This window comes from Canis lupus, chromosome 8 (assembly GCF_011100685.1).
Source record: "Canis lupus familiaris isolate Mischka breed German Shepherd chromosome 8, alternate assembly UU_Cfam_GSD_1.0, whole genome shotgun sequence".
Classification (NCBI taxonomy): domain Eukaryota; kingdom Metazoa; phylum Chordata; class Mammalia; order Carnivora; family Canidae; genus Canis; species Canis lupus.
In genome coordinates this window covers 41,286,969-41,301,341 of record NC_049229.1, presented here as the reverse complement: position 1 = coordinate 41,301,341, position 14,373 = coordinate 41,286,969, and the positions used below count along the sequence as shown (strand labels likewise).

Genomic DNA, 14,373 nt, shown 5'->3' with positions numbered 1-14,373 from the left:
AATTAGACCCTTAAAAAAAGCAAAAATCATAGCTTAAATGTCATGTAAAATATTTTGTTAAAAGAACATGAATCTCATCAGTGATTATAAAATTAATCTTCCAGTTTATAAGAACCTTATAAAAATACAAGTATCAAGGAAACTATTTTCCTGAGTAACCTAATGAGTTTTTTAAAAAGGAATGAATCTTCCATTTTTTACAAAAATAGGGAAATCATATTAACTTTTCATTTAATAGCTATTTTGGGATGCTGTGTCTATGGTAATGGGACTAGATTGTCACTAATTTAATGTATATCTTCAGCTATCAGAGAGACCAACACAGGCCTATAAACCAGAATCTTTGTCTTTAGTCAATATTAGTTTAATAGCAAATTACCTGGCTCAAAGGAATGTTTATGGAATTAAGGTGGTGGTAACAATCAAGCTGGCTGTTCAGACTTAAATCATTTATTTCTACATGATATAGTGACTGCCAAAAAAAAGTTACTCAGAAAACAGTATGGTATAAAAATATAGACATTTCCTCCTGAAACAGCTAACTTTTTCCCTTCAGTACCCTCATCCCTTTCAGCCAAGTGCAAAGTGCAAGGCAAAATAAATTAAGGCAAAAGGAAAATAAAATAAAAATGGTGAGGGCGAGCATGTTGTTGACCATGTAAGATAATACGTGCAAAGTATACCTCAGATACACTATAGGTAGATGAGCACGAGGGAAGCCGAGCCTGGTTTTGCAGTGAGGAAAAGAAAACACTGTTAAAGAGGAAATGATAGCATAGTAAGGGTCTCAGAAGATTAGATGGCTCCATCACCAACACATTTGCCAGATAACAAAACAGCCTTATTAGCAGATCCTTAAGTTTGAAATTTCAAGGTTCAAGCTGTTTCAGGAGAAAGAACCTTGGGATACAAAAATACCTAGCTTAAAAAAAAATCCATTATGGAGACTCCCTCTGATCAGATCTGGTGTGATCTTGCTGAGAAGATGCTCATTAAGGTTAATTAGAAAGGAGAACATTGGTCATTTTTCTCCTGTGGTACTACACTGATCTTCGCTGGTTTAGTAACACCAGCAAACTATATGTGAGATTTATAGGATGAGGGCTCTACTGTACATCTTCATATATTTTTAAAGAGGGCACCAGAGTTGGCTCAGTATTTCGATTCTGATGTCCTGTTCCTATTATTCCATTTGGAGTACTACTAAATCTTCATTAATATAGTCATATATTAATATATGTCAATAAAAACACCATTGGAGACATAAAAACTGAAACACAAAACTCTTGTCCAAACCTATTTTTTATCAAAATATTTCAATGATTTTTTAAAAGTTATTTTATACTCAAAAACATGTTTAATCTTCATGCTTTGAACTGATAATTTTCTGGCTTGTCTTACTTTCTAGATTATCACACTGCCACATTCAATTCTTGTTAAATTTTTAAGTATGCATTCTCTAGTTACAAATTCTTCATGAAGTTATAAAATACAAAGTTAGGGTGGGGAAATGAAGGTACAGAAGATGGCACAGTGAAGGAATCAGAAATGCTCTTATTATCTGATTTGTTCTTTGATTGTATTTCTAGCACCCAGCACAGCAGAATATAGTAGGTGCTCAATAAGTGTTTAATGAATAAGTGAATATAAAACTCTTTTTCTTCTATCTTTAAAAAACTGAACTGTGTGAAATAATGTTAAGAAAATTTTCTATTTACCAACACAAATATCTGTGATAAAATTTTATCACTGCCCTTAATAGGTTTCTTTGAAGTATTTTCTAAAATATGGTCAATTCTATACATATTAAGAAATCAAATATTTTTTCCAACCATATACATATCTAATTTTCTTCAGCAAGGTGTTAGTTCTAAGAAAACTTTGCTCTGCATGCATGTTTGTTCTGTCTCTATATATCCATAAAACTGAAAACTTTATCTTTCAAAACAGTTTGAGTCTTATCTTTTCCCTCCCCTCACTTCTCCATTTTTTATTACTAGGGAAATTTACTGTTACTAAAGGAGATCTTTTATTAGTGCCTTATTTTTGCATAAAAGTCAATTCTGAGAATGGCAATTCCGCAATAAGCATTAAATACCTCACAGTGTGTGTCATTTCCACTTCCATGATGTCTTAGGTACTGTAGGCAATTTTATAAGTATTAGATGAGAATTTTTTGTTCTAAACACAGATAGGTTTTTGTTATTCAGTAGAAGTGAAGCCTCAGAATTGTATTAACTATAAATGTTAAGCAAATTCCAATAAAGTGAAGGGTAGCAAAATTAGCCTGTTTTCCAAACAGATAATACTAAAGTTGATTTACTGTCATTTTCATCATTACTGTAGACTGGTCATATTTATAAGACATCATCTACCAAGATACTCAGGATGTTACATAATTATTATAAATTAAAGAGTAAATAAATGCATATTATTAATATGAGTTAGTGCCAAAACATCAAACAAGGAGTACTTATTAGGAGGCTCAAATAATATTCTATAAAAGACTCTAAAATTTGTCTGAGAAAGTAGAGTATACAAACTGATGTTTACCTATTTAAAAGCTACTGGATGTTTATGTAAGGACTAGTGTTCCAGCTATTCTTCCTTACTTCAATCAAAGTTGGCTAATTCAATGTAGATGCCTTTTAGATATGGTGTATTTCATCATGTCAGGGTGTCTTTACCAGTTGTACAAAATTTCCTATAGATGGTATGATTTTTCAGTGCAATTAAATATGAGAAATCAAAAGGTGGTCTTATTTTTATAAGACCTAATGAAGCAATAAACAAAAATGTGGTGTATAGGAAAAATACTCCAAAAACATATTTTTAAAAAGTTTAAGAGAGCAAGATTGGAACTTATCTTTTTACTCTAAATATATGTGGGAGGCTCCTCAAAGAATTATTATTTATAATCTATACTTTATCCACAGGACAGTTCTATATTTGAATGTTTTATGTTTAATGTTTAATTCCATGGTACGTTTACTCTGTGTGTGTGTGTGTGTGTGTGTGTGTGTCTGTATGATGTGAAAAAAAGAGTAGCTAGAAAAAAAATGGCAAACAGATGAATAAAAATGTAAAGGTAGACGATTTTAGGGTATTAACTCTTTTAGATATATGATTCCAGGCAGAATAATCTGAAACCACCACCCCCCAAATTGAGCAGCTCTTCTTTCCTCAAGCTCTAAAATGAAGATAATTTTACAAGGCCTCTATTATAATAACTTCTCTGTCATTGTCATTTTGACACACTAGCAGGTTGTAGCAGGTCTCAATAAACTTTTTCTGTAAATAGATAGTAAACATTTCTGGCTTTGTGTGCCATATGGTCTTTGCTATAACTGTTCACCTCTGCTTTGTAGTGCAAAAGCAGCCACAGATTATATGAAAATGAATGAATGTGGCTGTGTTTCAATAAAACTTTATTTTTGGACACTGAAATTTGAGTTTCATATGCTTTTAACATGTCATGTAAAATGATTTAAAAATGCAAAAATCATTCCTAGCTTGCAGGCCCACAAAGAGAAACAGGATTTGGCCAAGGGGCTATAGTTGGCTGACCCCTAAGTAACACCATTAATTTGATGAATATAAAAATGCAAAAAAAGCTCCAAAACACTTTATGTGCCAATAGTCTGTTTTCCTAAGTCATTTTCCCTTTTATTGTTTGTCAAGTCTTTAAAAATTAACATATTTGGTTACCCAAAACCTATCTATATATTTGTAGCTGAATAGAAATTTACTATCACATTACATGACTGAATGAAAACATAAAATTTGTGGCTTTGTGGTATTTTATTCTTCCTTTCTTGTCTTTCTACTTGTCTTTATTTTATGAGCATTTATCTTCTTTTTCTCTGAATATTTTAACACTCAAGCTTTTCAGGGCCCCATCACTCTTTAACTAATTACCTTCAACTCTGCAAACTTACATTGACTTTTATTATCTAAATAAAGTATTAGAGTTTGTATTATCTTATGTTTTCCAATTCTCAACACTGTTTACACTGTTTTTCAACCTTAAGCCTAACTTTTAACATTCTTCTGACTAGATTAATGTATTTGCTTATTTTTTTCCTTTAATTTAAATTCAATTAGCCAACACAGTACATCATTAGTTTCAGATGTAGAGTTCCGTAATTAACTCATCAGTTGCATATAATACCCAGTGCATATTACACCATGTGCCCTCCTTAATGCCCATCACCCAAATACTCCATCCCCTCATCTTCCTCCCTTCCAGCAACCCTGTTTGGTTTCTTATAGTTAAGAGTTTTTCATGGTTTGTCTTGCTCTCTGATTCTTTTCCATTCAGTTTTCCTTCCCCTATTATCCTCTGTGCTATTTCTTATATTCCACATGAGTGAAACCATATGATAATTGTCTTTCTGATTGATTTATTTCATTCAGCATAATACCCTCTTGTTCCATCCACATCGACGTGAATGGTAAGATTTCATCCTTTTTGATGGCTGAGTAATATTCCATTTGTGTGTGTGTGCGTATGTGTGTGTGTACCACATCTTCCAAAATATAATTTTTTTCTTTATGTGGGATTATTTTCCCACCATTCTCAACAAATTAGTCTAAGGATCTGTAGTAACTTTTCAGCCATTAAATTAGGCAAACTCTGCTTACCAGATGATAATTTGTAAAGGTACAAGATGATAGCTTTATTATTATTAAAATTGTTAAAAACTCTTTTGGGGCTCGGAATACTTCTGCTTTGTATCATTATAGAAAATGATGATACATTATTAATTTATAATTCAAGAATCTGACATATCCTACTTTTTGCTATAGAGTTGCCAGTGTAGGATAAAGTATATTTTCATTTGAGAAATAAAATTTAATATTATTCCAAAAGCTATATCTTAGAATATTCTACCTTATCATTGTCTGTAATAAGTAAGGATGCAGGATTCTTTTCTCTCTTAAAAATAATGTGTCATATAGATGATACCAATTGAAGCTTTAATGATTTAATTAAATACTTATCCCAAACATTTGAATGATGTCTCATTTTTCCAACTATTAAATAAAATATTTAAGTGCACACTCGGTTCTGAATCTTTCAACCTACTGAATTATTTAGAAATGTTTCAATGAATTAAAAGGCACTGGCATACTTGCTTTTGTGTTTAGATGCTTACAATAAATTTTCACAAAATGGAATGGTCATTCCATGCTGATTTATCTCATTTTAGAAACAAAATATGTTTAAATAAATAGCTTATGGAACTGAGAATAGCTTTATTCTGCTTCTAAGCAACAATTTTTAACATGCAAGGCTTATTTTAAGGCATTTTGGGGTAATGAAAATTAGAAGGGGAGAAACTGAACATTCAGCTAAGTATTTGATATGCGTCTTCTCTAAGCTGAACTCTCTAAAGACACAATTTGACTTTTGATAGTTTTCTTCTCCAAAATTTTCTAGTTAATGAAAATCTTAGAATGATATACCTCATATTCAGTCTTTTTTAGAAAAAAAGATAATCAGAACAAAATGTGACCCAGTGAAATGAAACAAAAGATGAACACATTGGAGTTAGTCATTAATATATTGTACCATGCAGTACAGGTGTTGACAAAAAGAAATTGAAAAGTGGCATGATATAACTCAATTTTTGAAGCATAAAACTTTTAATTTAATTCTAATCTAACACTAACTCCTTTCCATATAGACTTTAACAAGTCTCAACTTTCTAGTCTTGGTTTGACAGGAAAAAAAATCACTTCTCATGATTGGTTACAAAGAATTTGACACTAAAGACATTTATTAATATTGTCAGAATCTTTTTAGGGCTTTCTAGAATAATATTCAGGTATGTTTAGACTGAATCAATCATAAAATTCATACTAATCTTTTTTTAAAGATAGTGGAATAAATTCTGGGAGTGGTTATGGATGACCTTTCAAATTCTGTAAGAATATGCATAGAAAGGAACGACTGGCTCACAAGAAAGTAGAAAATGAGACACTTGCATTAATTGTTAAATCACTTAATTTAGAAATGAGAAATGAGTGATTAATACTATAAAAACAACTTTAGACTGTAGTAATCAGAAATTTAGTATAGAAATATATATAACTATGTATGGTACATAAATTAAAAACATGCTGAGAAGCCAGAGAATTATCATATCACTATAATTGTTTATTCTACTCTTTGTAACAAAACTATTATAGCAATATGAATTAAATGTATGGCAATAATCTTGGGAGAAGTAAATCTAGGCTGGGATTGATAGAAACTTTTTAAAAAGCTGCAGGAATGGAATATCAGAGTTAAATAGAGCTAGGAATTATTTACTGTAATAATTTACCTTTTCTTCTGCCATTTTTACACCATCTACCGTTTTAGAGATTTTATTTCCATTTCTCTTGAAAAGACATATTCAGGAGAAGGACTAAGCATTCAGAGTCTGAGCTATGGGTCACAAAAAATACCATTGTTAGTACTGCCTATCTGACACAGATGTGGCTTTACATATGTACAGTATGGAGTGGCTTTAAGTTATCGTTCTCTTTCAAAGTGTTGCCTTAGGTATATTAGCCTTTATCTCAAGTTTTTATAAGATGCTATATGACATTGAAGATGTTTACTGCCTAAATTTTTTAAACAAAAAAATCTTATAGCTATTCCCAAAGAGTTTGAATTAAGAGAAGTCTATTAACTTAGAAAAATGTGTCTACTTGCCAGATTACCTATGATGATACTTTAACATTAATCACTTTCCTTGACAAATGGAATCGAATCATCAAAACTCTGTCACTTGGATCTAGCCAATAATTTATAATCCTGCTGACAAATCCCACAAGGGGCAGATGACATGGTCAATGGAAAAGCTCCAAGTGAAGTCTCATGAAAAGATTCTCAGAAAATTATACAATTGTGTAAGAAACAGATTTTGAAAAGAAAATTTTTATTTTGCACTGGAGCCATAAGTTTATTAAATCAATTACAGTGTTATGTGGCTTAAGTGTCTTCTGCCCTGCCAATTTAATCTTTAGTTCATACATGTGAGCATGAAGCTGCAGCTAGTAAAGAAAGAAAGAGGGAGAAAAGAGACAGAAAGTAAAAAAGATGGAATGAGAGGACAAACCAATCAGCTTTGGCATTACCAGTCACCAGAAGTTTAGGGAAAAAAAAATCACCAAGTGAAATCGTACATTTACTCTGAGAGAGTATCCTTTCACATTGCCTTCTAGGTGATCTCTGAGCTCCTCCAGCTTTCGATGGAGCTACATGTAAACATCAGAAAATGAATTGAAAAAGCAACTTGTTCTCTTTTCAGTTTTCCTTTTTCCTTTTAAAAATAAGATCATAGCGTTATACATTTCTCACTGCCTTTGGAAAACCATTCAAAACATCAATGATCTTTGTATAACACAAGAATACATGCTCAATAAACCCGTGACTAGGAAGCCAACATCTTATTTTAATTGTAGCATCTTTTCTCACCAAAGTGTTGGAGAAAACAAATACTGTAACTATCCTTATAATCCACTAGAGAGGCACATTAAAATTTTCTATTTGGTAGAAATATGGAGTAACAATATTTATAAATTATGAAATTTGCCTTTCTTTATCAAAGAAAGCAGTTTTTGATTTAAGGCTGAAACCATATTAAAGTAAACATATTGAACTCGAACATGTATCTTTGATCTTATATATATACATGTGTATATACATAATCATACTGTATATACACTTAAAAATAATAATCACACAATTATAAGTTGAAGCTCTATACAGCCAAAAGCTGAACTTGAAGATAATTAAACACACGCGCACTTGCACACTCAATCCAGTTTATTGCAGATGGTGCTGCACTTATGGATGCCAGTTTATCTTTATTTCACTATCAATAATTTCTAAGAAGTTATGTCACACTTCACTTTTTCACTTGAATCTGACTCATAATCCATAGTCTAAACAACAATGGACTATCTTCCTTTAAAGACAAAGGTAAAATATGACAGATACCTCACAAATAGACAGTGAGGAATGCTACTGGTATATCATTGGGACACATAGCTTGTATTTTTCTGACTGAATAATTTTAACTTGCCTTGATTTTGAAACAGGCATATAATCAACACTTCCCATCCCCTCTCATTATTCTTAGTGAAAAAACATTAAAAACAAAACAAAACAAAAACACTACCCAAAATACAGCAGTGTTAGAGAACAGAGAAGATGGCTTGTCTGGAATAAAGGACACAAACATACTACACATCCTCATCCATGTGCACCTATGTGCGTGCACACACACAAATAAATAAACAACAACAAAAAAGTAAAAATAAGAAGGCAGAAGAGGCAAGGAGAGGAAGGAGTGCAGAAGTTAGTGCTTCATAAATTGTTACATGGAAATAAATAGGAGGTGTATAAAATTTTGAATTGACTTAATATTAGGCCTCAAGGTAGTTATTGAATTTTGAGACATCCCAATGTAGTGAACTGTCTGTCAGTTTGATTAACAGTTACTATTGCTGTTAGGACAAATGGGATTGAGATATAAGTAGTAGTTAATTTGGGGGGAAATTCATCTACACATTTTAAAAGTCCAGCAAATTTTCTAACTTATATTTATGGTGGCAGCATTTAAAGTGATCAATGGCTAAGTCTCTTGTTTCTAAAGGGTGATAACTGGCTTACCTTTTCATTGTGATTGAATGTTAGAGTATCGAGTACCCAAATGTATTGATCAAATAGATATTTAACAACTAGCAAATGGGACCATTGGATCAGAAATTTTTAAATTGTGTATTAGAAGATCATATACACAAATGGGCAAACATTTAGATATATGGTTTCTATTGATTGTTATGTCAGTTTTTTTACTTAAAAAATCAAAGGGGATTAAAAGTATTTAAACACTATTAAGTTATATGTGAGCCCATTATACCAACATCATATAAATTTTTTTCTAATTCTTAAGATTTTATATATATATATATATATATATATATATATATAATATGTAATACATGAACTAACTCATAATAATTATTTTTTCTGGAATGAACTACAAATGGTAATGACACTAAAATAACATTTAGTTACTTTTTATAAAAAAAAGCAAAAAAGGGAGATAATATTCTGAAAACAAATATTAGTTCTCTGTGTAACAGGAACTTAACACATAGTGACATCAGTCAGAGGAACGGTTTACTCTAGAACCCCAAATTATAGGCACCTGTAATAAGACAGTTGCCCTTTCTCTTGTTTGTGGTGCCATTCAAAGCTAGTTATTTGGCAGCTTGCCTTCAGCTGGTTGCTCTATGTGTAGCTGAAACAAACAAACAAAAAATGACCCAACAGCCAATAAAAATATTAAAATAAAAAAAAATGGGATGGTGAAAAATGGAAAAAGCCCCCTTCCTCCCACCACCCTCCAAAAAGGAAGAAGTGTAGGCTATAGACGAAATCTTGCCAAAAAATGTTAGAAACATATTTACTTTGAGGGATCCAACTCTACTAGCAACTCCTTTGCTTTCATCCGGCCGTCTAATTTGCTACAATGAGGGAAGATGGGTAAAAAAGACAGAATAAAGAAAAAGTGAACTTAAAAAATTTTCTACACATTAATAAGTAAAACATGCAAAAACATCATTTGACTCTTTGAGGTATCTCTTAGGAAGCCAAGGAGTTAACTAACCCAGAGGCTATACGACATGCTCTGCAAATAGGCTGGTCACTAGAATTGTCTTTATTATAGCACTATTCCTGAGATTAGGAAATGGGCACTTACTTTTGGTTATCTTGGGGACTTCTGATGTAGCAGTATCTGGAGGAGTGTTACATTTGCATTTGGTTTATGAAAAACAAAGAATTACAAATATACCTATGCAGAGAACTTTGTCTCTTTAAGTGTTATAGTGTCTATTTCATTGTAATATCAGAAAACATCAATGGTATGACTAAAACATGAGTGTTCCCTAAGTGGAAAGATCAGTTCTAACAAGCATCATTCTTGATAGGTGACAGAGTGAAGCTCCTCTGCTTGCTGACCCAAGCACTGAGGTTTTACAGCTGTCACTGAGATTCCCAATTAAACAATTGTGCTGCCCAACCAGAAAATTTTAATGCCAGACCAATGTTAAATAGATTCACTCCCTCAAAACTTTAATTTCAGTTGAATTTTCCTTTTGGGTAAGACAGGGAAAACTAAAACTATTTACAAAACTGGTTTCACATCACTATATACATGAAATAAGGAAGATTCTTAACACAAAGTGTTTCATTAGATGAAGTTACCAATTAGATTTTTTTCTTTTTCACAGAGCTGTAATAAGAACTAATATTTGGTTAGCGAGGAAGACAAACCAAAAAAGTAGGGGAAAAGGGTGAGGAAGCTTCAGACCAAGTGCTTTTATGCTATGGGTCCTACCTGTGCAGAATGATGGTCTCCATTCAGACCAGCATAGGTTAAGTTAGTTGTGATGCTCCTGGTTTTGTTTTTGTTTTTGTTTTTAGGACACAGAAGAGGAAGCATCAATGTGATGTGATACTAGGTTCCCAGTGTCAAAGTCCTCAGGAAAAATAAGAAACCTGACCATACTAGAAAATTATATTTCCTGGAGGCAGGCTATAGATCATCTTATCCCTTTCAGGATCTCTCTGGTAGTGTATGGAGATTGCTTAGGAATAATACTGAGAAAAGTGAATTTTTCTTTTAAAAAAAAGCATCTTGGTACATAAGAATTATGTCAATTATGTTTTACTTGATAAAGTTCTTACTAATTCTTCAGCATTACCTACATGTTATATACCCAAAAGATAATCACCAATTCTCATTATTCTTAGTCTAACCTAATTCTTAAAATTAGAAACAATGGATACTAATTAGAATGGTAACACCATAAGATAGGGCTTCTGAATGGGCAGTGAATTTATAATTTCTAGTCTTTCTCTAGTGCTATTTTCTTTGATCTCAGAGAACATCTTTATAACAAAAACTATTTCCCATTTTAAGTGGAGACTCACTATATCGTGATTATAAATAGGTAATTCCTACTAAAAAATACAGTCAAATGCCTCATGCTGCTTTCTGAAAACTTTTAGAAACTGAAGATTTTCAGAATTGTTATCTAGTAACAAGTGATCACCATTTTCTACATTGTCTTTTATTTCTAGAAGGCTTAAAATTCATTAATTTTGGCAACATGAGATACCTTCCTCAAGGTTGTTAATGACAAATCTAGGAACAACACCCACAGTTCCTGACTTCTAGTTTAAAGTTGTATTCCCTTTATAGGCCTGGAAATAAATAGGTTGGAAAAAATTGATGCTTATAAGAAGATGTATATGAATACATCTCTATCTTGTGTGTTTATATGTCTCTCTTTCCACTGATAGAATAAATTTAATGTATTTATTTATGGAAGAAGTTTTCCTAAACCATTTCAGATCCAAATGCAAGTGCAAGTACAGAAACTTAATGAGTTATAAGAAAAGTCACCCATGATCTCTAAATGTGAAACATAAACTATAACCAATTTATTTTTTATTTATTTTTTATAATACCAATTTAAATAAAGATTTGGGAACAGAAAGCTCAAGCTCACCTGTCAATACTTGACATCAATTTTCTGTATATAAATCTGACTTAATAAATTTGAAACTGTCATAAAAAAGAAGACTTAGAAAACCAATGTGGTTATTATCAAAGCCAGAAGTGGTTCAAGTGTTATGTGATTTTTTTTGTGTGTGTGTGGCTCTCAAACCAGGTATGCAAGCAGATACTGAAAAACTTGAAAAAGAATTTGAAAAAGATTTGTCTTATAAACTAATATTTGATAAACTAGAGAAAAGCAACATCAATAGATTTTAGTTTAATACTCTCATTTATTCTAGTCAAACCTTAATCATCAATTATGATGGGGTAGTGTAAATAAAAGAAATTCATAGCTAATCCAAATGCCTGATTATTACTTTTCTTTGATAAGAAGTTAATCACAAAAGATTAGCATTTGGATGACATAAATTACTCTTCATGATAATTATAAAAGCCTTATATCATTAGCTAATTTTATGCACATTTGTCTATGAGGCTAAACATTCTGCATCAGTAACTAAAAGATGTTAAATTGCAAATGTTTTTATTACATATAGGATCGTTGCAATATAAATGAAGTTGAGAATTGGATGTAAAGAATTGTGGGGCTTATGTTTGGCTAAGATTATTAGTTCATATATTTGAAAATTAAAATGTTGCAAAACAAAAAAATGTTATCACTAATAATTTTTCTACCCTGAAGAAAACATTTTATAAGTATTTCATTGAGATCTCAAAAAATATAATCAGAGGGTCAAAAACATTTTAACTTTCTATTCAGCCTGTCAGCTAGAATATATATAACAAAATATCTATTAAAAATAGTCTGAAAATAGTGCAATGTATCACCTCTTTTGCAACCTTCCAGGAATCTTTTGTCACAGATTAATTATGGAGGAATCTATCCTCAAGGATTAATTACCAAGATGTGGCCTATAAAGCAGTGAAGATGACTCTGCAATACGTATTTACCGTTTTTATAAGAACTTGAATTCTAGAAATATGCAACAAAAGAAACTGCTTGGATGCTAATACAATACAGGTTGTTGATTACCTTTGATTTAGCCCAATTCTCTACACCTGAGCTTACTGTAAAATCATTTCCACTGTTAACAAGGTAGAAAATTATCCTATCCCATCCTCACCTCTCTTGCCAATAAGTAGTTGTAAATGTTTTATTTGTTTTTTTATTTTTATTATTATTATTATTATTATTATTTTTATGATAGTCACAGAGAGAGAGAGAGAGAGAGAGAGAGAGAGAGGCAGAAACATAGGCAGAGGGAGAAGCAGGCTCCATACACCGGGAGCCCGACGTGGGATTCAATCCCGGGTCTCCAGGATCGCGCCCTGGGCCAAAGGCAGGCGCCAAACCGCTGCGCCACCCAGGGATCCCTAAATGTTTTTTTTTTTTTTTTTTAATTTTTATTTATTTATTTATGATAGTCACAGAGAGAGAGAGAGGCAGAGACACAGGCAGAGGGAGAAGCAGGCTCCATGCACCGGGAGCCCGACGTGGGGATTCGATCCCGGATCTCCAGGATCGCGCCCTGGGCCAAAGGCAGGCGCCATACCGCTGCACCACCCAGGGATCCCGATCCCTAAATGTTTTATTTGTATTAAGCAAACATGCAGATTTTGGAATAGAAACTCAACTTTTTATTAATTTTTTAAATAAACTATAAAATGAAATAAATGTTAGGCTTGTAAAAGCCACACTAATTTAGGTGCCCATATCATTGGGTGTATGTATTTATCCTTCTCTTCAGTTACTATAGATTTGTGAAAAAATTTGACAAAAGATTGTACATATTCTGTGTTTGAACTCAGGTCTAGAATAGTTCAGGGGTATTCTGGAGACATATCAATAGAAAAATGCTCTGCTACTATTAAATTCTCTTTCAGGTCTTTTTATTAAAATTAGGCTCTCATTTATGGAATGTCTTCTTTCTCTCATGATATTTTTTTTTTATTAATTTGAATTAAAATGACACAGATTAAACAAATATTTTTCCTTTTTTTTCACCCTAGGAATTGAATTACTTTATTTTTAGAATTACCTAATTTACATTCAGAACTACCTTGAGAGAAAAATATTTCTAACCCTATTTTATTATGCTTTTTTTTTTTTTTAAGTATGGCTATCATTGAGAGGAATTAAAACTTTTTTCTTAGAAATTGTTTATCTTCTAATCATTACCACTCAGGATATATTGGTAAGCTATATTGTTTCTGGTAGTTATGATTTGGAGGAGATTTTTAAAAATATTTTACTTGAGAGTAGATTTTTAAAAAAGATTTTATTTATTTATTCATGAGAGACACAGAGAGAGAGGCAGAGACATAGGCAGAGGGAGAAGCAGGCTCCATGCAGGGAGCCCGATGTGGGACTTGATCCCGGCACTCTGGGATCACAACCTGAGCCAATGGCAGATGCTCAATTGCTGACCCACTCAGGTGTCCAGATTTTTTTTTTTAAGATCTTATTTATTTATTCATGAGAGACACAGAGAGAGGCAGAGACATAGGCAGAGGGAGAAGCAGGCTTCCCACAAGGAGCCTAAGGCGGCACTCGATCCCAGACCCTGGGATCACACTCTGAGCCAAAGGCAGATGCTCAACCTCTGAGCCACCTAGGCATCCCAAAAATATTTTACTTTGAGAGCTCAAAATTTAATACATTTGTAAATAAATACTTTTTGGGATCTGGTTAATAATACTTCATTTCACTATGCTTTAGCTCTTTCAATAAAACTATTGCTTCATCATAAAACAATTCAGTTTCATTTGTGATTTATTA

General features: G+C 32.2%; 1 protein-coding gene across 14 annotated transcripts in view; it reads right to left on the bottom strand.

Annotated features, from left to right (window-relative positions):
- Positions 1-14,373, bottom strand: part of GPHN (gephyrin) — a 625,991-nt gene that overhangs the window by 181,081 nt on the left and 430,537 nt on the right. For 9 of the 14 annotated variants that reach the window (XM_038544964.1, XM_038544965.1, XM_038544969.1 and 6 more), the window contains one exon: positions 9,475-9,531. The exons of the other annotated variants lie outside the window; for them this stretch is intronic. In XM_038544964.1, the coding sequence (XP_038400892.1) occupies positions 9,475-9,531 (57 nt within the window). The remainder of the gene's footprint in view (positions 1-9,474; positions 9,532-14,373) is intronic. 14 annotated transcript variants of the gene reach the window in all.